This window comes from Coccinella septempunctata, chromosome 1 (genome assembly GCF_907165205.1).
Source record: "Coccinella septempunctata chromosome 1, icCocSept1.1, whole genome shotgun sequence".
Taxonomy (NCBI): domain Eukaryota; kingdom Metazoa; phylum Arthropoda; class Insecta; order Coleoptera; family Coccinellidae; genus Coccinella; species Coccinella septempunctata.
The window spans coordinates 55,659,080-55,684,902 of record NC_058189.1 but is presented as its reverse complement, the minus strand read 5'-3'; the positions used below and the strand labels follow the sequence as shown (position 1 = coordinate 55,684,902).

General features: G+C 35.2%; 1 protein-coding gene across 1 annotated transcript in view; it reads right to left on the bottom strand.

Annotated features, from left to right (window-relative positions):
* The window catches only part of LOC123320158 (discoidin domain-containing receptor tyrosine kinase B-like), a 364,297-nt gene that overhangs the window by 74,895 nt on the left and 263,579 nt on the right, over positions 1 to 25,823 (bottom strand). The window contains exon 8 of the mRNA XM_044907363.1: positions 5,741 to 6,328. Within this exon, the coding sequence (XP_044763298.1) occupies positions 5,741 to 6,328 (588 nt within the window). The remainder of the gene's footprint in view (positions 1 to 5,740; positions 6,329 to 25,823) is intronic.

Below are 25,823 nucleotides of genomic sequence, written 5' to 3'. Positions count from 1 at the left end.
CAGGGTCCTGCAATAGTGCGTTAGGCTTCCATAGCTGCCAAACCAGACGGTTTAGATATTTAGTTGAAAAGCATTCCCTTTTTTCTCTCAATTCTGCATGTCAGGAAATTATTGGGTGTTCCCAAATAAAATTATTCAACAAATGAGTGATTTTTTAAATGGAACACCCCTTATATTTTTCATATTTTCAATGCTCTTCAATACCTCTACCATGATGCAAAATATTAGGGATATTTTTCCAATGGTACGGATCTTATTCAGAAAAAACTGCAAAATTTCGACGAAACAGTAGTTCGGTAAAAGCCCTTTACCGATTTCCAGAAGCGATAGAAATATGAATTTGATCAGGATTTCTTTTAACTTGGAAATTTGCCTAGTCATCGTTCCTAAATGATCAACCTCTCTTATACAGGGTGTCCGTTATAAATGTACAAATATGAAAAATTTCAAATTGTTTTTTTTCGTTTTTGCAAAAGTAACACGCTGTATTTTTTCCCAGATGATGTACATAGTTTAAAACCTTACATTTTTTCAGAAGTAACCTAAGGACTATTTTCATTTTTCGTGCCTGCTGAACGCAGGGGTGAAAATAGCCAAAGGACTAAGTAACTAAAGAGTTACTTCTGAAAAAATGTAAGATTGTAAACTGTATATCATGGAAAAAAATACAGGGTGTTACATTTTAAAAAATCGAGAAAAAACGATTTGAAATTATTCATATTAGGACATTGATATCGGACATCCTGTAATGATCTTCCTCTCTTAAGAGAGGTTGATCATTTAGAAACGATGACTAGGCAAATTCTCAAACTAAAAGAAATCCTGATCAAATTCATATTTCTATCACTTCTGGAAATCTGTAAAGGGCTTTTACAGAACTACTGTTTCGACGAAATTTTGCAGTTTTTTCTGAATAAGATCCGTACCATTGAAAAAATATGCCTAATATTTTGCATCATGGTAGAGGTATTGAAGAGCATTGAAAATATGCAAAAATATAAGGGGTGTTCCATTGAAAAAAATCATTCATTTTATGAATAATTTTATTTGGGAACACTCTGTATATTAGAAAATAATTTCCTGAGATGCAGAATTGAAAGTACAAAGGGAATGCTTTTCAACTAAATTTCTAAACCGTCTGGTTTGGTAGCTATGGAAGCCTAACGCACTATTGCAGGACCCTGTATAGGTGCTTGCTGATCTGTCGGAAATGTGTGAAATGAAATGATTCAGGTGTGAATTCATTATCTTATCAGAATGGGTATGTACAGGGTGGGAAAAATTCATTGTCTATGAGGGGATCTCAAGAACTAGGTATTAGAGTTAGAAGAAAACGGATGACATATTTCTGAGCTCTTTTTCAAAGAAACAAAGAATGGTGAGAACCGTAGCCTGCTACAACTCCTCGTTTTTGAATCATTAGCAAAAAATAAGATTTTGACGATTTCGAAAAGTTCTCATAACTTTTTTCTCTTTGAACTTACAGATCTGAAACTTGAACCTTCTTAGGCACTTTCATACGTAGAATCTACCGATGAAAGATTTCTTTCAATTCAATAAATAACAAATTCAATAAAGGTTTGCATTTAAAAAAAAACGAAAGTTCGCCTAATGATTCGAAATGAAGAAATATTTTGAGCTCGTCAGTGGATTCTAGGTAGAAGGTTCAAGTTTCAGATCTGTAACTTTAAAGACACAAAAGTTATGAGAACTTCTTGAAATAGTCAAAATCTCGTTTTTTGATAATTACTCAAAAACGAAGAATCGTAGATAGCTACGGTTTTCACCATTCTTTGTTCCTCTGAAAAAGAGCTCGGTTCTCGAGATCCCCTCAGTAGACAACGAATTACCATTTATTATGTTCAGTAATATGTAATTGATATTATTTTATGATTGAAACATTTTTTTTTATTTTCTCTTTTGATGGAGGGTTGAAGAAATTTTTCGGTATTTTTCGACAACTTTCGACACGAGTATCTCCCAGAAAAATCTACGCGTATCTGAATGTGGTACATATTCCAAAAAAGAAGCTCTTCTAGCGATAAATTTCGAAATTTCCTCCAGCTCGGTGCAAGCGTTCGGTCTGAACGAATATTTCAAATGTAAACTTTCCCCAATTACCCCTTTCCTCCTGAAACCGCCACTGATTCGACATCATATATTAATCTGGTCCCTCACTGATAATGAGCACCTATGCACTAAAGCTAACCGTAATGTCTTGCTTATATCTCATCCCACTCGCAAACTCCTCCAACAAAAACACACTCATTGAATAAATTCATCTCTTTCCAGTGCATTTTCATTCAGCAGCACAGTCAGCCAACAACCAGAACAAATTGAATAAAGCCATTGAGGTTAAATTGCCGTAAAAAGGTAATTCACCAACTAAATATGAAAACTTCAAACGATTTAAACTCTGGAGGGACTTGACTACTTTAATTTTCAGTGATGCCGTGTTCGCACGAGCTTTTACTTCAGTGTCTAGGATATTTCCAACTTTCAGATGGAAAAGTCCATTCGGAGGTTGAAAGAGGTGGGCCTCTCTAATGAATATTTCTGTGACCCAAATCTAGCTTCATGTTATGGTCGTTATATTCGGTAAAGAGATTTATGGAAATGAATGAATTCATTTTCGAATTAAAAATGGTTCATACGGAGTAAATGCCATAAGAGCACAACTCGTCATTCCATAAGTAATCATTTAATTCTACCAGAAGAATGATGACTAGATAAGAAGATTTGAATTGATGAAATGGAAGGCCATCTAATGTAGCACACGCTTCAATTTTCGGAAATTATTGAGATTAACTACTGCTTAATTGAGAGGGTGAATTGGGAAGTTATAGAAATCATTGAAATATGCCAGTTTTGAAATGCTGAATGTTTGGTTGGTTATGAAGTGTTCGCGTCTGTTAATAGGGGTAGATTTTGAAAGAGCCATTATGTAAGGTCTTGAATTCGGCAAATTTTCGCTGAAAAGATCCCTGTCAGATGTTCCGTGCAATATTGGAAGTGGGAGAAAGAAAAAACGAGAGAGGAAAAGAAATATGAGTCCTATTTAAGCACCATAATTTTTGCAACTATAACCGTTTATTCTCATCAATACTAACGAGGCTTTAAGTAAAAGAAAGAGAAAGCCTTCACGAGCTGAATTATTACATTCGAACCCTGGAGCTATAACGTAATATTCTTCGTAGTATACGGTTATTTATTCCCTCATAGACGGGGTAATTTATTAGATTTCAGGTGCAGTAATAACAGGGGGGAGAATCTCGGTTTTTCTCATTCTCACGTAAATAAAACGAGATTTTCGTTCAACGTAACCTTGTTGTAAGGGTGAATCAGTCCATTCTTCACCGGAAGAATAGAGCCCCCAAATCAATTTCACTTCTTCTGAGATATGAAAATTTTCTTGGGAATCCATTATTGTTATTAAGAATGGAAAGAACTGATGGAAAAAAATGTTTGGAGAATGCAGATTCATAAATTCTAACAAAATATTCGTGTTACGTTCTATACAGGGTGTTTCACGAGTAAACGGGCAAACGAAAATTATGAATAGAAGGCATTGAGCTAAGATCAAAAGCACCTCATCTGTGTGTCTTAGGTACTTTGGTTTCGATATACAGTGGGTTTTCTCAAATTTCTCGATTTTCGTTTCACTATAACTTCTTATATTTTCGATCGATTCGACTGACAATTCATTATCAGGTTGAAGTTGTTAATTTCAATTAAACAGAATATTAAAATTTTAGAAAACTCAGGACCTGACTCATTAACGCTATATTCAAATTCCAACTCATGAAAAACACCCTGTATGTAGGTTTTTCATCCTGATTTTAATATTTTAGTTATCTGCATGTACAAGAGTCTCAAATTCCATGAATCGTTGGTATGCCCCATGCCATGGGTGGATATGTTTTGTGATCTAACTCCTATTAAAAAATAGCCCTGCATAAAAATGGATTCGTAAATATTCAATTAATTTTTTTTTCGTTCAAAATATGGCTTGAATGGGTTTTTGATATTTATATCATATCTGGTTATTCAGAATTTGTCATTTACAGTGATATTAAGCTCTCTTATTGATAATGAACAAAGAGAGAAATAAAATATTACGCATGAAAAAGAAATTATAACTTGATATCTTCAGAATGGATCGCCTTTTACAGACAACTTGGATCTCATGTACTATTCCTGATTAATTTTCAATTAATTAGCCCTTTTAATGAGGGTAATAATTGAAAATTCGAATATGATCAATGCTACTACGAATTCTTCATTGATTTTGTTACTGCCATTATTGGATGAATGAAGATTTATGGTCTTATTACTCTTTTTCATTGAAACATCGATAATATTCATATAAAGAAAGAAATATTCATCAGAATTTCAGGTCCCTTCACAAAATTGAGTAGTTACAAATTTTCAGAATGATTGACAAATTTATCAAAAGGGAATATGGAAGGTGAATTGGAAGGGGATTACCCCAATATTGGCCTGCTGAATCTCCTATTCTGACACCTCTCGATTTCTTTCTCTGGGGTTATTTCTATGAAATAATTTCTATGAAACAGATATCCTGACTATGAAATAAATATTAGATTGAATAAATGTTGCTTGCGACGAAATCTTCATGTAATAAAACGAGCAGTTATAAACCTCATAAAGAGAGCCAAAAAGTGTTTAGAAAGTGGAGGAATTCATTTTGAAAACCTACTTGAGACAACTAGTGAATCACAGAAAGTCGATTTATTCAGAAGATAAAGTTTCAAAATAGCGGTATCAATTACAAAGCATTACCTCATTGTGAATGACAATTTTAAATGATCGAATATGGAAGATATAATAATGTAGTTGAATACATGCAACAGAATATTTGTTATAGAAAAAATGGCAATTCAGAATTCCTGAATCCATTTTTATGAAGTGCTTTATTCCTTAAAGGCGTCTGATCACAAAACAATTATTTATAAGATATGATCCACAGATAGGGCATACCAATGAGAATTCATTTTGAGAGAATATTACATGCAGATAACGAAAATGTTAATATTATGAGGAAAACTACATATAGAGTATTTTTCATGAGTTTGTTAAAGTTAAATAAAGCCTCACTGACTCCGATCCTGATTATTGTCGAATTTTGATGTTCTGTTTCATTGAAACTAACAACCTCAACCTAAATATAAATTTTCAGTTCAAACGATAGAGAATTTCAGGAGTTTTATCCAAACAAAAATTTGAGAAATTTCAGAAAACCCCCGGTACAACCGAAACGGAGTACCTAAGGCACCCATATGCGGTGAATTTCTCAGAATAAATTATGTATCGGACCTTGCAGTCCAGAGTTCTGGCTATCGCAAATTTCGGCCAATATTCATGAATCACCCCGTATCTCCGAAAATAATAGCCTTAGGATACAAAACTAGCAAGTATTCTGAAGGCCTGGATGACCTGCATTCATGATTAGGCTATGACCAACGACTCATGAAACACCCTGTATAGTTGGTGTACAAAATAAAGATTGCAATTTCCAGTTTTGAAAGAGCTCGTGCTCGTGCTCGTGGTTTTTGTTCTTCAAATGTTACTTGATCGTGATCAATTTAAGTTAAACTTCTTTCAGGTAGATTACATAATAAATAACAAGTTAGCTCACTTCTAATGAGCTGTTTTTCACAGGTCATACATGACATGCTGGAAAAATTTCAAGACGAGTTGATATAAATATGAAACCTACCCGTGTAATCCACACTTTTACTAGTTTTCATAATATCCTTCTTCAGCAAACAACCATACTCAGTCTTCGTATTTGGCAGTAGTTTGTAAGGTTCGTGGTAGACTGAAGAAGTTTCACTATCAGATTCCTCAGCATTGTAGGCCTTCGATTTCTTTGACTTCTTAGACTCTTCACCGTTCAACGTATTCGATTTGCTCTTAACGGATAACCTCGATCGAGACAAACCGTTGTTGATTATTGGCGTTGACTTATGCTTCAGATCTTTCATGTTGATGGTCACCCCCGGCTTGGTACTGCTGGATACGAGGGCAGTATGCTTGTGCAGTAGGGCAACTTTTTTTCTACCTCTTCTTATCATGAGGAAGACCGTGCAAGCTAAAAGGAGGACGACCATGGCCAGAACCCCTGTGATCAGACCGATGTAAGCTTGTGCGCTGCTGGTTGGACTTGAAGCAGGTGTAACTTCTTTTCTCGTGTGTTTGCTTTCTTCATTCGATGAAGAGTTTGGCGATGTGGTGGCTGTGTCTTCGCCTGGTTGAACGAGATATTTGCCGAGTAGGTCTTCGGTCAGGTTGTTTGAAACAGGAGCTGGAATTAAAAAAAAAACAGTTAGTTTTAGTCGACTTTAAATCATTAATTTTACAGAAAAAAATTATTTATTGCGAATAAAATTGGAAAATTTTATAATGACTACATTGGTTCGGTTTTTGTTTATGACTGCCTCGAGAACAAATGGTTGAAGTATAGAAGCTGTTTGGTACTATCTATTCCTAATCGTATACAGGGTGTCCGCGCCATGGGGCAGCGGTCGATTACTCTAATTCTATTAACTTTACAAAAAAGAGTTTGAAATAAAACTTTCTTTTTTTTAAGTAGAGCATAATTTGAAATTATTTAGAACTACATAAAATGTCGTTAATGTCATAACGCCGTTGCCACAACTAATATCAATTTTTATTACGAAACTGCCGAAAGTGATTGAAAAAGAGTGGAAACAGGGTTTCAGGAAGTGCTATTCAGAATTCAGTTCCGTTCATTCAAATAGTTATACCCTGATATTCTAAAATCCACAATACGTCAGACGGTAACGAACATATTCAATGTAAGAGAATTTATATAATGTTTTATTTGAATCGAATCGACTTATATTTCAGCTGAATATCTCCTCAATCAGAAAGATTGTGAATGAAGAGGATGACAAAGAATTTCGTTCTATTGGGAGACCCAAAAAAGTGGTGGCATTTGAGAATGTTATGTTTGAGTAAATTAATGCGAAAAGTTAACTACAGGATTTTCGATGAATGTCATCGTAGAATAAGTTCCCGAAAATTGATTTTTCTATATTTCATTTGACTTGTCCTGTACATTGTAAATGTCTTGAGGTACCAATAAATACCTGATTATTATTATTATATCAATGTATTAAGATGAACAGCCACAAATACTCGCCAGTTGTCCTGTTGATTGTTTATTCATGTGGAATTTTTGTTCGAAGGTGAAGTTCATCTTGATTTGAAACTTCCTTTAATTCCTTTTACTTACATTGATGCAAGATGATTTTTGTTGAACAATTTAAAATTCTTGTAATTATCTGATAATTCCTTCGGGAGATAACCATTCCCAACCACTGCAACATATGCATTTCATCTTCGGGTTAATATTTTTGAAATCTACAACTGATGTAACGTATTCCAACTTTAGCCAAAGAAGATAATGAACATTAACTCTCCTCAAGCTAGTGCATATTATGATATTATACTGATCTCTTGTATTTTCCATGCTAATAACTGGATTTGGTATGCCTTCGATTGAAGTTTGTATAAACTTCAATTATATTCTTCACATATTTTCCGAAGAGATTCGACATTGTGATAAAATACGTAATAACAGAAACTTTTACGTAGAACGGACAACATAGCGGTGATTCAAAACCCAAAAATGTTTTGACAAGCGTCATTACCCCACATTTTCGTACTATAATATATAGGGTGTAATTAGTCAAATTTCCATGGCCAACCGAGTGCTAAACTAAAATAAAAGTGAGTGAAGTATAAGTACCTCAAACTGTTAAAATATTGATAAAAAGTGAAATTTCTCGAAAACCACCCATTACTCGGTAGAAAAAAATACTAGCTGCGACTGGAAAAATTTATACTTCACTAAAATCAAATCGCCGTTGTCTCCCCATGACTGGAACTGAGACAGTTCATTGACACAACAAGTGGTGCAGTTTCAAATTCAATTACACAATTCTTCTTCGCAGCCTACTGTTCCAAACAAGGGGGTTGGTACCGTAAACAGCTCCTGATTGATATCTCATTATACCCATAGAATTCAGCACAATGCGCCGAATAATTCAATTTCGTATAATCGAATCGACACTAATAAATAGGTCGAAGTGGTTTCAAACATGTCACGGCCAGATCCTACGTCGTAATATGTTCGCAAATAACTGGGACGGCACTCGAATGTGAAGCAGTTACTTGTTATTAACGAAGGAGGACTGAAAAATCCAATCTCGGCCACTTCTGAGCTTTATATTCTGAAGAACTCCCATTATCATCGCTGTAGTGCAGCGGTGCACTAGATGCACTGTCGAGGAGAATCTAAATTGGACACCTAATGAAATTTCGACCGATAGATCCGCTGATTTTATGCTAGTCGAGGACGATGATGTTGAGTACAATTCTGTCATGGATTTTGTAGAGTTTTTAGTAACTCTCGAGGAACGAGAGGGTTTATTATGGAATTAGGATAGCTGGAGTGAATAAATAAATGATTGATTGGACTGAAGGGAAGCTACTCACCAAGAGACTCACAATTCGGACGTAACGCAAGGTCACAGCGGTTCTTTGAAAATATAAAAAAATCGTTACTTGTACATACTCGAGAGTGTCAGATTTTCATAAAGATGGTCAATATCGGTGTTGCAGACGTTTTGACCGATTAAACTGACACTAATCAGGGATTCTTTTCTCAATCTGACGGTTTGAAGATGATAACAATGCATTTTTTTAAATATCTCTCCTTCTGTACCTCTAATCCTTTTTGTATTCATCATGAAAGTTGTAGATGATAAAAGTCTATACAACTTTTGTCTGAAGCAATTTTACATACTCTTAATCGTTTTCGAGCTAGAGAGATATGAGGGAGAAGAGCTTAGCCGCTTAGCACGCGAAAGGGGAAGGTCAATGTTGGCATATTCTTCGCCATATATCTCAAAAACGTTCGAACGTAGAAAAAATTGCTTGGGACAAAATTGGTAGAAAATGTTATGCTCTACAACTTTTATGATGAATGCGAAAAAGATTTGAAGCCCGAGGAAGGAGATAATTCAAAAAAACTGATTTTTGTGACCTTTATGGCCAATTTTTATTGTTTCGGCTTGCTAAAACTGTCAGAGTATATTTTTTCCGCTATTCTTGAATAATTAGCTGCAAAGTAAGAAAAAACACCACGACGCTCGAGAATGTACACGTGACTTTCTTCTGCAAGTTTGGCTCTCTCTTACACTTTTTCATCATAGTTGGGGAGCCGACGATGCTATATCGGGATTTACTCGAGCGTCCTAGAGACCTAGTGGATTTTGAAGATTAGATGATAGAAAGAAAAAAAGGTTCTATGATTACTTTCAGCGGTGGGAAAAGCGTCTGCAAGGTCTCAAAGATGTAAAAAAAATTGTCAGGTGTACATACTCGAGCGTGTCAGATTAAGATACTGTATATGCTCTACGTGTCTGTGATAATGAATTCATGCTTATATGACAGTTTGCGCGGTGGGACTGGCCGTACGGAAGAGTTGAAAATGGTAAAAAAAAAATTTTTCCAGCGTGTCAGATTTTTAGAGGGTATGTTAATTGGACCCAAAGGAAGCTACTTTTCAAGGGACTGATAATTTGGAGGTGACGCAAGGTCACAGCGGTCCTTTGAAAATGTAAAAAAAATCGTTACTTGTACATACTCGAGCGTGTCAGATTTTCATACAGATCTGGGTGTTGTAGATGTGTTGACCCATTAATCTGACACTAATCAGGGGGGGTTTTCTTAATCTGACACTTTGAAAATGATAAAAATCCCTTTTTTTCGAATATTTCCCTCCCTGTACTTCTAATAGTTTTTGTATTCATTATGGAAGTTGTAGATAATAAAATTCTACACAACTTTTGTCTGAAGCAATTTTACATACTTCTAACCGTTCTCGAGTTAGAGGGCGATAAGGGCAAGAAGCTTAGCCACACATGCGAAAGGGCAAGATCAATGTAGAATCCCAGTCTAATCTACAATTGTCAAAATGACAATGTATCGAAAATGACAATTTCGAAATTAGTCACGAAAATTTTAGTGTTATCTGTGACTGAACCTTAGAATGTACTAATTTCCAACGAGTGAATTTTTGCTTCAGCATGTATCGCTAAACACCTCGCATTAATCGCCATATACCTCAAAAACGGTTGAACGTAGAAAAAATTGCTTGGGACAAAATTGGTAGAAAATGTTATGCTCTACAACTTTTATGATGAATGCGAAAAAGATTTGAAGCCCTGTCCTAAAAGATTCCACCAATATACAAGTCTAATTTTTGGTAGAGGTACTCTACCTGGACTCTACTTGAACCCTCGTCCAAGGTATCTCCCCTTATATTAATCTGACACGCTCGTATAAATCCCGAATTTTCCTCTTGGGCTTCCCAACTATTTTCTCCTTTTGCTTTATATAGAATGTTTTGTCGAATTTTGTTGCTATCATCATTGAGTGAGAAGGAGTAGGGGTATAGGTATAGGAGCTATCAACGTAAACCAATCTTTACAATACCCTTCACAACAAATTATGTATAAAGAATGATTTCTTCTTAGGGTCACTCGGTCATGAATGGAATCATGTTATGAATACAGAAGCCCAACTGAAAAGCGCAATCAAACGAAAGCTACCACAGCTACTACAACTTGGAAACATCTCTTGACCTAAATGAGCGTTCAGAACTCATTAACTCTCTTTCTGAAAGAACCCAATCAGCAATTGTCTTTTTGTTACGGTGTCGTACAATTATCAATGCATTCAACTTCTTTCATTCTGCCCCATGAAGCCAGAATGTAGGGGATTAATAGAGTTCAAAGCTTCCTGCTTCCGTACGAAGACGACCTGACGACAATACCAGCAACCTCAAGAAGGGCTCAGAGCGTCACGGTGCAAAACCGATATGTTCCACTATTCGTGTTCTATATGCAAATCACAGACGCGGCCACAGAGTCGGTGCTGTCTCCACAATACAATTTCCACGTTGCACAAACAATTCGAAGCTTAATGAGCCATTCAAAATTACGTCCGCGGTCTGAAAGGCGCACTTAAGAGAGATTAGCAATCGACTCCTATTTGACGATTTCGAGGCGGATGATATCTGTCTTTTCGCGTAGTTTGAAAAGGCGTTTATGCCCGTATTTTGCGGTGAAAATTGTCGGGCGGTTGAAGTACTTCCCTCCATACTTGTTGTTCAACATTGTCGAACGCTGGGAACGGATCATACGAGCCGTAATATCAGATAAGTGATAGCGGACCATAAAATTTTTTATTCCCTTCGAGATTATCGAAATTCGCGTATGTGCCTAAAGGATTCTATAATTTTTGTTTTATTGTGGCCACGAAAATTCCAATAATCGCGTTAGAAAGCTTATTGAAAATACAATTTTAAACAATTATTCTGAGTTAATTTGATGTGCAAAGTGCTGCACTTTCTAGGATAGATATACAACTTTGCTGAAGTTTTTTTTTCTGAACTTATCACTCAAAATTTCTCAGTTACATTTGATATTCAATGGGGTCTAGACAAATGAAAATTTTTGATGGAGAAACATGAGCCTGTGATAAACAAAAAAAATCTTTTTTTTTTATTTTTTAAGAAAATACTCATAAGGGTTGATGAATTCATATGGTCTGAGAATCAACAAATGGAATAATTGGGTAAACAAAAGTAGACGATCTATGCCGTTAAAAATCTTTTACCGAAATTTGTTGGTCAGAAAATGCGGAAATATTTTTCATACATGCTGAGTCTTCAACTCGTTCAAATATTTTAAGAGTAGATTCTTGAGGTCAAAAAAAAACACTTTTTTCCCATGCCATTTTTCCCGATTCGGACCTGATAAAAAGATATAGCCATTTAAAATTTTCACAATGAACTGTGCCACCCCTGGAAAAACAAAATAACCTTCAGAATAACTAGTTAAATCTGTGACACTATACATCTGTAGATCTTTTAAACAGAGTTGTATTCAGCCAAAGTACCCAATTTTTCAAATTCCACAGATACCTACTTTTCGATTTTTGAACATCAAATTACTCGAAAACGGCTCATTATACGGGAAAATATGAAGAATACTATTCTTTTACAAAACGTTCAAATATTCATTAGGTAGCATCCAACTTTCAAGAGTTGGGTTTTTTGAATTATTGGTATTTTTATGGTACGTAGAGGTGATAATGGGAAAACTTGAAGACGTGGCGAAAAAAATTAATCAAATAAATGAAAAACTATATTCCGAAATTCATTTCATTCGATATAACCGTTTGTGAGATAAAGATAAAATTTTTGTATGGATTTTCAACAGCCTGTATCTTTTAAACCGAGCCGATTCGGAAAAAATGGTGAACGAAAAAAGTGTTTCTTTTGACCTTCAGAATCCACTGTTAAAATATTTTTACGAATCAAAGACTCAGACTGTATATCTTTGACTGCGCCTGGACAAATGAAAAAGAGAAGTTGACAAACATAGACCTCCGATAGATTATCAACACTGAGTTTTTGATTTCAAAATTTGCATGTGGCATACCAACATCGCAGAGCTTAATTCAATAAGCTTTTCGAACGCTGCTGGTAGAATTTTTGTGGCACCAATAAAACAAACGTTAGTGATGTCTTTAGATATAGATTATTAAATAGGTCGGCAGAACTGAATCTATATAAAAATGCGTCGATTTTTGATTCCGGATGTATTTAATTTTTTCTATTTAATCCATTCGTTTTTGAAATATTCAAATTTAAATTTTGTACAGAATTGGTAATTTTGTTAAACATGCTATCTGAATCAAACAAATTTTCACAAATTTATTCTATGGTTTCGACGATAAGCTTAGCTCCCAATCACCAGACTTCAAAATATTACTGTACGTTTCTTTTATTAACAATTAATCGATTGATTCACACAGCATATTTGAAGGAATACCTAGGTTGTTTGAAATTGAAATGTGCGGTTCTGCCGACCCACAGAGTCGCTGTTTGGTTTTCAATTGCACACTCTGTATATTGAAAGAAAGCATATGATAAGGAAAGTTATAATGAGGAAAATATGATAAACGGGGTGTAAAAGAATAGTTGCGACAAAATTCAAGGAGTGATTTTTTCTTATTAAAAAATAGTATAGGTCATTCAAATATAAAGGGTGTTTCAAATTGCGCGTTTTTTTTAAGAATAAATAAAATATAGATGGCGCACCGAATTTGTCTGGGTATTTTGACATTTAAAAAGTATGATGTGCGACATTTATAAAAATGGCTCCGTACACGATACAACAACGCGTTCAGATTGTTAAATTATTTCATGAAAATCAGCGTTCAGTGAAAAGTGTTTTTAGAAAATTACGTGAATTTTATGGTTTACATAATCGTCCATCTGAAAGCACTGTTGGTCTGATTATTAACAAATTTCAAGAGACCGGTTCGGTGATAATCGAATTTTTGTGGCCTGAATTAATAAATATTGATAAAGAGGACATTTGGTTTCAACAGGATGGCGCTACATCTCACTCTCAAAATTACACAATTGATTTATGGAAACAATAATTTCCTAGACGAATAATCTCTAGAAACGCTGATGTCAATTGGCCACCAAGATCATGTGATTTGACATCGTTGGACTATTTTCTCAGCGGTTATGTGAGAAGCCAGGTCTATAAAAATAATCCACAATCGCTTCCTGAACTAAAGAATGAAATTATTCGTCATCAGTGAGTTAGAGCCTAATTATGTCAAAATTTCATTGAAAATTTAAATGTCTGTGGAGCTGCAAGAGGAGGCCATTTGGCAGATCTTATTTTTCGTACATAAATTTCATAACTGATACTTCGATTACCAATAAAAAGTTTCTGAAAACGATTGCAAATTATGTGTTTTATTTATTTAAAAAAAAACGCGTAATTTGAAACACCCTTTATAAATATTTTTTGTGCAGTCCCTGCTTGAATACAGTTCCCTAAAGATGGCCAATTTTTTATTGCCTCCTAACTCCCATAGAATGCTGCTCGATTTCATTTCGGTCCGTTTTCTGGTTTCCAACAAAAAAATTGAGAATTGCTTTTTGAGTTTTTAGGGGGCTGTACCTAAGCAGGGACTGGCCAAAAATTTATTTGAAATACAAACATTCTTTTTCGACAAGAAGTCATCGCCTATTTTTGCGCAACTATTCATTCACAGCCTGTACAATGGATCCTTTATCGAGTGATGTTTTTTCTAATTCATTGTTCATATGCAAGTGAATCCTTCCAACTGGCCTCATTTCTGATTAATACTGTGCTATGCCATATATATTCGGATGTGTATATGGTACTAAATCAACTTATCATATTACACGCCGTTGTGCTTCATCCCATCCGTAATAATATTATGAATAATACCCACCAAACATAACGCGATCGATAGTTCAATTGTTCAGGTGAAGCCCGTTTCGATATTGTTTCAGCATACAGAAAGTTGTTGGGCAGTCCGTAGCGGCTCTGTATTCCGCTAACCCGAGGCACTTTCAGTTTTCAGCCTGTGTGCAATTCCAACCGAGCAGAACAAACATGTATATGCTCAAAGAGCCGGCTGAATTAATGGCAAATAATAAACAACTAGAATGAAAAGATAATACAGCGGTATTAGTTGATCTGGTTGCTGCTCGACGCACAAAGAAAATGTTAATTTCGTAGTTATACCGAAGGTGAATTACTCCGGAAAACTGTAATTAGAAATTATCGATTCTTGTATGAATACGGAGAAATTAATTAGTGCTGGGGATGCTGAATGGGGAAAGAATTATTAATTCTGTTGGTAATTTGGATACATGTTACATTTTTAATCGAAAAATTGCTTCAACAACAGACTTCTAACTGAAAAACGGTCGAATCCCTATCCGATAAAGAAGAAAGATAGATTTGATATAATCGCAAACTAGCATATAGAATACGCTGATATTCATCTACCTAGGACATAAATAAAGTGGCGATCTTAAGAAGATCCAGAGAAGTAACAAAGGTCCTTGACCATTTTGGAGAATAATAATAATATAATACTTTATTTCAAATCATTTCCTACGGTGTGTACAACAAAGAGTTACATGACATGAAATAGCATCTAGAGAAAGAGAAAAGGTTTTAAGAGTTATATATGTGCTAATTTTTTTGTGGATGTTATGTTTTCAATTTCTGGGAAGGAGCATATTAAATAACTTGTATGTAGGTATCTGTATCTGTTCTCTAGCTGTCTTTGAGTTACTATCAGGTTGCATTTAGGGTAATTATAGTTCAGATTTCTTGCGTTATATGAATGATACCTCTTAAACATACATATGCACAAAGTATTTTTCATATTTTCTCGTATTAATTGGCGTTTCCGACTCATATTATATTCAAGAATAAAAAGTATGTGTGAAGTTCGAAAAATTTGGTACTTTGGCTGAATTAAACTCTGTTGAACAGATCCACTCAAAATGTAATACATTACAGAACTGTAGTGTAATGGATTTAACTTGTTATTATGAAAGGAATTTTGTTGTCATTATGGTGTTCAATACTGGTGAATGTAGCAACGTTGGAACCATTACTCTTGGGTTTGAACAGAGAAAATATCATCATTTATTTATTTATATGAGAATGAAGGGTTGAATGGGTAATGTTTGAATCTGTTAACTCTTGCACGAAATGAAATACACAAAAATAATAAATAATTATATATTGAATGAATTTGTTGATATTATTATCAAAAATGAAATAGTGATCTAGAGACGAATATTCAATATTTAACGCCTCTGAAATTTTTTTTTACCATTTTCAATTTTTCCTTAGGTCCAGCCTAACCACGCAAACTGTCAGATTAAAATGAATTTATCATCAGAGACACGTAGGGAATATGCAGTATCTTAATCTGACACGCTTAAGTGTGTACATCTGACGATTTTTTTACATCTTTGAAAATCTGCAGATGCTTTGCTCACTGCTGAAAGAGCATACATCATAGATCCTTTTTTTCTCTACCATATAATCTTCAAAATCCACTAGGTCTCCACGACGCTCGAGTAAATCTCGATTCAGCATCGTGGCCTCCCCAACTAAAATATTTCGAATTGTATAATCGATATTAAACTGCTCCACATGAGTTAGGGATATTGACTTAAATTGCAAAAAATATAGTTGAAATAAGATTTTTTTGATGAAAATTCATATTAATATGATTTCAAGTTGCAAATTAATTTTAGCCTGTCAGTCTGCAGCGTATACAGGGAGGTTAAGAAAAATCGAGTAAAATAACGAAATTTTATTCCCAGAGAATTCAAGAATTTTAAGACTATCAATACAGTGTATGGCCTCCACGGGCATCAATAACAGCTTGACATCTTCTTTGCATACTACACACGAGGTTGTTGAACATTTCTTGAGGAATTTGGTTCCAAAAACAGGGCAGAAGCTCTCTCAGATCATTAAGGATTCTGGGGTAGGTTGATGATTATCTAATCTTCTTTGGAGCATATCCCATGCATGTTCTATGCAATTCAAATCTGGTGAGTGCGGAGGTATTGGTAAATGTGGAATACCAAGCTCCTCGCGCGCATTCTCAACTATGGCTGCACGGTGCGGTCTAGCGTTATCGTCTAGAAATTGAAAAGTTTCACCAATAGCAGGGTGAAAATTTGGCACAACATTGTCAATGACATGCTCCCTATAGTGTAAGGCGGTCATATTCCCAGCACAAATGTGTAGATCTGTGCGCCCGTTGAAACATATCCTGGCCTATACCATACCACTACCCCCTCGGAATGGATGGACTTCTTGGACATAGCGACGATTACGGGGTATGCGTGGGATTGTCCATACCCTTATTCTTCGAAAATCTGAAAATCGTCCATATCTGGATTCATCAGTGAAAAGGACACTACGCCATTGATCGTTCCAATTGATATGTTGCCTTGTCCATTCCAGTCTTTGACGCTTATGGTCACGTGTTAATGGAACTCATCTTAATGGACGTCTAGAACCTAGATTCACCTCTCTTAAACGTCGTCTGATGGTTTCGATGGAAACTTGGACCTCATCTGCATTTTGAAGAGTATTCCGTAGCATTCTATACGTAGATGTAGGGTTTCTTCTCGCCGAAACGGTGATGAAACGATCCTGAGCAGGTGTTGTTTTTCGTCGCTCACCAAGCCAACACGGAACCTGTCTCTCTGAACCTATTGCAAAGTCGAGATATCACACTTTGGCTGACTTGGAACCTTTCCGCTACAACAACTTGAGTTAGGCCAGCCTGTAGCATTCCGATAGCCCTATGAGCCTCAGCATTTGTTAATTTACGTCTTGGCATTTTCAGAAAACTCGTTCCAAATCGAAGCCGTTGATAAACTGACTTCATTTCAAAATAAGAACATTCATGAAGCATATACAAAGAACCAAACTTCAGAAAAAAGGCGACCTGATTGACAAAATGTCTCATACTGATTCTTATTGGATCGATTCAAGTTGTTATTGAGTATTAAATGATTTTACAGCGATTTTCTCGAAGATTTCATACTTTTAAACGATTGAATACGATATCGCTAACTCTTTTGGAGCAGTATATTTTTGTTCGCCAAAGAGCTAGCGCTACCTCCACCATTTTGCAACTTGATTGATTACGGAAATAATTATTGATGGAATACTTGGTGAGGAAGCTATGAGAAATGTGAATGAAATTTGCTTATTTGGAGTTAACCAATTTTGAGGTATGGTATTTTTTTTTCAGCAAAATCTATTGTTTTTAAAATTCAAAAAGTTTTTCAGAGGAAGAAGAATTTCACTTAATACCTGGTTGTGTATTTATTCGAATGTTCAGTATTTATTTCCAGATATGAAAGAAGTTGTGGAATTATTATTGGATTAAAACAATCCACCTACATAAATGGATCCATTTGATTGAATAATTGAATATGAATATGATACATATAATACCAATGAATAAATACTCCACTATTCGAGTTGTAGCTAGATTCGTGAGAGAAAGAAATATCAGTATGGAATTTTTCTATATTGTTATTCGTCTCTCGAATTATCTGAAGTGTTCCATCAAGATATTTCCCGTACTTCTAAACAGCCAACCAATCTATCAATACCTCAGCGCGTTTTCGACGTTTCATATCCCAGAACTTATTCCGAGTATAAATTCTTATTGGCCTGAACCAGTGCCTAGGCACAATATCGGAATCTCATATATCATTCCTGATATACCGAATGTTCGGCTATGAAAATATTTTTATTTATGTGCATACTCTAACGACCAATATTCTGATTTATGCGAGGCCGAACGTTGCCAGGCATCTTTGCTGCATGTCGATTTTGTATATTGTCGACCGACGGCTCAATGTGTAGAATTGGACAAAGAACGCGCCAGCTCAGCTATGACATATTGGGGGCTATTGTTTCGAGGCTCATTGGTACCGTTGATGTTCGCTGAATCGTCGTGTATTGATATAAAATAGGTATATCTATAATATAATTGCAATATAAGTTATGTATTAAACTACTTTGATACTGATTCTTATTTGAAAGGAGAAATAATATCAATTATCGATACATATACACTGCGCAAAAAAATTAACGCACAGTATGGAAATCTCAAATTTATTCTACAACTGAAGGTGTTCTCAATGATAATTATTTTGATCAGAATTATGCATGCATATGTTATCCACTTTCAACGGTTTTCTTCAATACAGATGTTTTTTCCCAGCAGGAATAAAAAAAGATGATATTATCAGATTTTGAATGTATTGGCTCCATTCTAAAATCAGTTGTTCTCGATCAATTCTAGCGATCAATAGTTTTTCTTTCGTTTGATTTTCTACACTCGATCGCTATGCAACGCGAAACACGCAATTTGACCCAAGAGGAATGTGCCCAAGCGGTAGTTTTGCGAGAAGAAGGGTGGACATACACAAGAATTGCAGAAAGGTTTGGAGTTTCACATACAAGTGTGTCCGGAATGTTGCAGCGATTCAGGGAGACAGGTATGAATGTCCGAAGACCAGGACAGGGTAGACCACGGGTAACAACTGCCATTCAAGAACGTTACTTGAGAATTTCTTCGTTGAGACAACGGTTTGCAGCCGCTCGCCTCCTTCAAATTCAGCTTGAGCAAACTCATGAGGTGCAAATTAGCACTCAGACAATAAGAAATCGGATCAGAGAATATGATTCAAGGCCTCGTGTCGCGCCAAGAGGCCCAGCTCTTACCCCAGGCCATCGAAGGGCGCGTTTGGTTTTTGCGAGAGAGAATATCCATTGGGAAGAGGCTGATTGGGAAAGAGTTCTCTTCACAGATGAGTCTAGATTCTGCCTCTATCATTGTGATCGGCGTTCCCTTGTATACAGACGTCCACATGAAAGATATGCTCAGTGCAATTTCCTGAATACTACTGGTTTCGGGACAACCTCAATAGAAGGCTGAGAAGTTCAGAAAATCATCCAACTACTCTTAATGACTTAGGAATCCAACTCGGAGAAATCTGGGAAGGATTAGATCAGAACATTTTAAGATCACTCATTTTGAGGATGAAACGTCGTTGCCGAGCTGTAATTAACGCAAGGGGTGGAAATACCAAGTATTAAATCACTTATCATCATTTCAGTATTTTGAAAATTGTTCATTTCTCTTTTTTCACATAAGATTCGGTGAAATCCTGAATTTTTCTTCCATTTAATGTGTCTTGTTTCGTTCAAAACCTTCCCGAGAGAACATAAACTGTCGAATCGGGTGTTTAGTGTGTGGAACTCGTTGCCTTCATCTGTGGTTGGGTCGTCATCTGTGAATTCATTCAAGAACAACTACGATGGTTGGCTTCTTCGTGGATGATTTTGAAGGACTGCTTATTTTGTATTTTTGTTTTGGAATTTATCTCTTATTGTATAATCTAGCACTTTTTTTTTCTTATATGTTAAATTTTTTGTGAGTTTATAGGCATGGCCTCAACTCTTATTTGTCAAATAATAATAATAATAATAATAATAATAATAAAAAATAAGTTATAAAGTCAATGTAAAGTTAACTTTCATTAAAATTGAGATTTTCACAATGTGCGTTAATTTTTTTGCGGAGTGTATTTGAAGAAATATTTTCTTATGTTCTCAAGGAGCAACTCTTCTAGTAATGAATCTCAAAATTTCATCGAGCTCGTTGCAACTGTTTGGTCTTGACGAGTTCTTAACTGACCTCATCTTTTTTGGTATTTTTCGAAGGACAAGTTTTGCCACGAGTATGTCCGAGAAAAATCATCGTAAATCTAAATGTGATACATATTCTGGAAGAGCAACCCTTCTAGTAATACATCTCGAATTTTTATCGAGCTCGTTGCAGTGGCGGGTCCCGGAGTGATGTTGGGGTGGGGGCATAATTTTGTATTTGAAATTCTGTAAGGTGTTCGTTGATATAAAATAATTAAGTATATCATTGGAATTGTAATATACATGCTATATGTTTAAAAGAAAACTACTTTTAAAATCATTAATATTTGAAGAGGGATGGTCATGGTACTTCCACTGGAGCCGCCCTTGACTACTGATGTAAATTTGTTGGCAGGTGTATAGAGAGTTCCAATCTCTATCTCTCGGGAGGACAAAATGTATTATTCTTTATAATGAATACAACTTGTCCACACTGGATAAAATATTCCATTCAAAATATTCAAGTCTCCTTTCACCACACTGTACATTCCCGTACGAAAAGAGATTCCTCTGTTCTGCGTAGAGAATCTGAGTCTATACCTAGAATTACCCAGAAAATGTTTTATTTGTAACAAGAATCTCACATATTGTCAAGTGAGGATAGAAATATCGGCATTGTAAGCTGAACTAGAAGATCTTTAAATCGGGTAGAAAATAACTTAGGATCTCTGGTGTTAAGTTTTGTATTAAATATCGCCAAGCTCTCTGCCATGCACATGGCCACTTTCTTCAAGTTGTTATAAGACACTGAGGATTTTCTTGTATGGACTTTCTTGGTTGCTTTCTGCTTGACTCTGCTTAGATAGGTTCAGATTGATTGTAGGTCCTGATTTGTTCCAACTGACTAATTTTAATAGTCGTTTATCAAAAATTACTAGTGCCCTAAAGATGTCACAAAAGCTTGGTGATATTTAATGAAGAACTCCTCTGAGATCCTAAGTGATTTTCTACCCGATCTAAAGTTCCTCTAATTACATGGCAAGTTTTGGTGAATCTGAAAAGCATCTCTGAGTATGATTCCCAACGAATAAATAGAACCACTTGATTATACATGAGTCTGTAGGGAGTAAACTTCTGAAACCAAAGAGCTAGGAAATTTTCATAGTCATAGTCCTTATCTAATTTGCTACGATGAGATTATTCTGTCTAGGAAGAATAGATACTGACCATGGTTTCAGTTTAATTTGATGTCACCAGGACAACACAACTCCCACCTAGATACAGAAGGTTTCAAAATTTATGGACTTCTATTAATGCCGGTAAATGCTTCGTAGTTACGAAAATAACCTAGCGCCATCTGGACGCAAACGATTTTTAACTCAACAGTCTCCAACTGGCTGGAACGGAGATGTATCTAATTGCTCCATTTCTTTCTCCTTCCTTGAGAACATGAATTTTCAGAATAATAATCCAATAATACACTTCCCATAAGGAGTAATAACTTTGAATATTTCCATGAACTCACATTGTTTATGTTGAATTTATAATGATGTATTATCAGGTCACATAGCTTTTCAGTAGATACTATAGTTCTCCTCCCAGTTAGTGGCATGATTCTATGAATAGAGATTCAAATTGCATACACAGCCGGATTATCAATACAGAACGATATTGGGTTATTTCAATATTGTGACTAGAATAATGATCTGCAAAGCATAACATAACAAATGATATCTGCAGAAGGGAGAGTTCCAGATATCAACAATCGATTATCATATTACAAAATGTCAGTTCAACATGACGTGGTGGAATCATTATGGGTCCTATGATTCGCCAATTAAAGGGCGTACAGATACAAGTTAATTAATACCTAATCGATATTTCATGTATGTACATTGTTTGTATATAATTTCGAAGTTATGTGAAATTCGGGAAAAATATTTGTTCTCCTATTGCCTATAACTAAAATTGGATATACCCTTTATTAGCTTGGATTGCGAGATTGCTACATAGGCCTTGATTATGGAATAATTATTCAGAAGCCCAGAAAATTCTGTTCTCAATTTCTATCATATTGAATATATCATATTTCGCTATAAATAGAGTTAGATATTTGCTGCCTACGTCATAACGGATCAATTTACCAATTCATTATATTATAATAGTTTGGTATTTAGTTATCTGTTTTAACAGCCGTATCACTTTTTTATTAGAGATTTTCAGATAACCCCTGTATATTTTGAAAAAATCGACTGTAAACTTGTGATATTTACCTTCATCCGCCTGGAAATACTATAGTGATAGCGAAACAAGTGTCGTGGTTTGAAAACCCATTTGATGATAATCGTATATACTGTTTTAAGTTCAATTATGGCTTTATGGATGGATCTAGTATAGGCCACATCAATCCAATATAAGAAAAATTGTTGAAAATGAAACCCTATGAATGACCTAATCCTACTCAGTTTCTCATCAACAAAAGGTTCATTTATTTCTGGCACAAAAAATTCGCATAATCAAGAACTTGCAAAGCAGGAATTAGTTTAATCAAAAAACGTAATTTCTTTATTACATATAGGGTGAGTCTCTGAATCGTACAAATATTTCAACAGTAGATTATTGAGGTTAAAAGAAGCTCTCAAAAATCTACTGTTAAAATATTTGTACAAGTCAACTGTATAGTGTTGAGCACCAATGGGGAATTCTCTTAATTTGGGTTTTCACTGCATATGCAAGTTTAAACTGAATAATTATGAGTTTCATTCATGATTTCTTCATATTCACCGAGGAAAATATTCAAAATCATCCTTCAAATATTGAAATATGGAGTTTCAAAATTTAAATCGCTTTGTGCGGAGTTTACGATTTGGCAACAGCGCATACAAGACAATGAAAAGAACAATGTCCGATCAGCTCGTTTATAAAATAACAGCTGTTGAACTACAGGCGCGTACTTACTGGCGAGCTTCAACTGCAACCGGCCATAAAAATCCCATAAAATTTTACGATCTTCCTCGTTAGTCGCAGACTTCATAGACAGCCATCTTTGTCTATCTCATCAAGATAATGGCATTTGTTGTCCTTTATTATCAAGGCATATTTCAGTCGATGTTGCCAACTCGTGAAATCGAGATGAAACGCTTCAAACTTTAAATACCCATTTTTATTTTTCATTTTTAAATGCTTAAAATAATTTTTTTTTGGGAAACGGTTGAAATGGATATTTCAAAATGTGACGTTTCAAAGATATTTCATAAAAAATACGTCATTTTCGTCAGAAGGAGTATTCTCTATTTTATTCTCTACCATGCAGATAATTCAGAAAGATGGAGGGCAATAAAATTTTTATTGTAACAATGTGAATAAGTAAGTACATATTATCCTAAATTTTGATGTTTAGAAGAATACATCAAATGACAATGAAACTCTAGGTGCTTCAGGAAGATTAAAGCTATGAAATTCTCATCGCACTCAGAAAGCGCACAAGAAAAATTAATAAGGTTATTACTCCCTGACAACTACCACCGAGAGAATAAATTCGATTAGACTGGAAGAAGTGTTGGATCATTACTTCTTAAGTTAAAAGAATATCTGCTCCGATTTTTCTGTGTTAAGATTATAATTTAAATTATGGCGAGATTGGAAAATTGGAATTTATGTTCGCGACCGTTCGAGGCTCTCACGGGGAGAATTCATTTCAATTTATGGAATAGAACAGGTTGCGGTTTTGTCATTCGCAGTTTAATCCAGCTGCATTTTTCCTCATTCTGAATATGACGTTGGCTAATTTCCGAGGATAATTGAACTCTGGTAGGAATACTGACGAGAAAATTCCGAGTGATTGTAGGAAATCAATTCGTAACTTAGTGCTTTGACTAGCAGCAGAAGCTAGATGTCTGAAGCGTTTATTTTGAAGCTCTCTATCTTCATCAATAAACAAGATGCACGCAAATATCGTTGTTATATTATAGTAAAATCAATATGGCGTCCAATTTTGCGATGGTAAAAATCATCTCCTTGAGAAACAATTCTATTCCTAACGAATATGGTAAGCTACTACAAGACGGGTCTTCCACAAAAACTTGATGAATTAATATTAGATATCGAACCAGCATATAATCATAAAGTGACAATTCCATAACATTCGTCGATATAAATACAACAATGTTACAAGGCTCTTGCCATCATTCAGGATGCCAACAACATTTCATTCTACAAAAGAAGAGTGGAGCCACTCAAAAAATCCAGTTCAAGAAACTATTTCTATCTCTTCACAAACCTTTTAGGGCTTTCACTCCCAATCTCTGAAACAAAATCAATTAAAAATGAAATCAACGATTTGCTCCTGCGTAAATTCTTGCACTAATTTGTCAGGAGCAAATTAACTAGAAAAAATTGTTGCCTGACAATGAACTCAAAATAAATAACGTTGAAATTATAATTCTTCGTAACGTTTCGGAGTCTATATCAGACTCCTTCATCAGACGAAAAAATCTACTTTTGAAAATCTTCCGGAATTGTCGCTTTTTGTCTGACATTAATTGTCAACACACAGAAACAGAGACTGCACAGATACGTTGATTCATTTAATTTTGAAATTACCGGATGACAGTTCCTTCTTTAATAAATTGATCCAAATATGATCTATTCCTACCGAACAATTTGCCAAATTATTATCCTGATCTAATAGAATACACGTAGACTCTTTAATTTTTCGTTTATAATGGTCTGGTTCTGTCATTAAAATTTTAGTGTTGTCCCAATCCATCATGTGGTCTCCCGTATTAGAACAAATGTGATCTGCGATTTGCGATCGATTAATTTCTCTATTTTTAATATTATTTTTATGTTCGCGTTTTCTTATTTCTAGAGGTGCAAGAATTTACGCAGGAGCAAATCGTTGATTTCATTTTTAATTGATTTTGTTTCAGAGATTGGGAGTGAAAGCCCTAAAAGGTTTGTGAAGAGATGCAAAATCCTCCCAAAATAAATTTCAATCGATATCTGAAACTATTTCTAATTCGAATAACACTTTTGAGATTACATGGCTTATTGTATTACGAAGCTCATTGAAAAATTGAGATTTTGATATTGCCAAATAACTTTTATTTCATGAAAAATTCGAAAATGTTCACCATAAGGAAACAATTGAAGGCTGGGGATTTCTGCCGTTGGATTGATATATTTCTAAGAAATTACTCATTCACTGTGAAAGATACACCAAACTCAACGCGTTTCCATAGGAAATTTATTGAAGATTTGAGATGAATAAAGAAAATTATGTCTGAAATTAGCGAGATCAAATTGCTTCGTAACACTACGAGTCCTCACAGCAAGCATATAATGAAAATAGGCTTATTAAAAACTGACGAGTGTATCAGAGAGTATGTCTATGAGTGTATATTCTGTGGGGAAGAAGAAGGAAACTCCTGTTCACCTGGTTTAGTATTGCCATTGCAAGCTTGAGAAAGGAATGCCTTGGACGAGAAAATCATAGGACTACTTGAAGTCCTCTCAGATACTGGAGCCCTCAATGGAACTCTGGAGCTGAGCTACCTCTAGATGGCGCAGTTGTGAGAACAGCTCTGATGGAAGGCACAATAAATCTTAAGGTCGCAGTGCAATGTAACCCCCTAATACCACCCTATA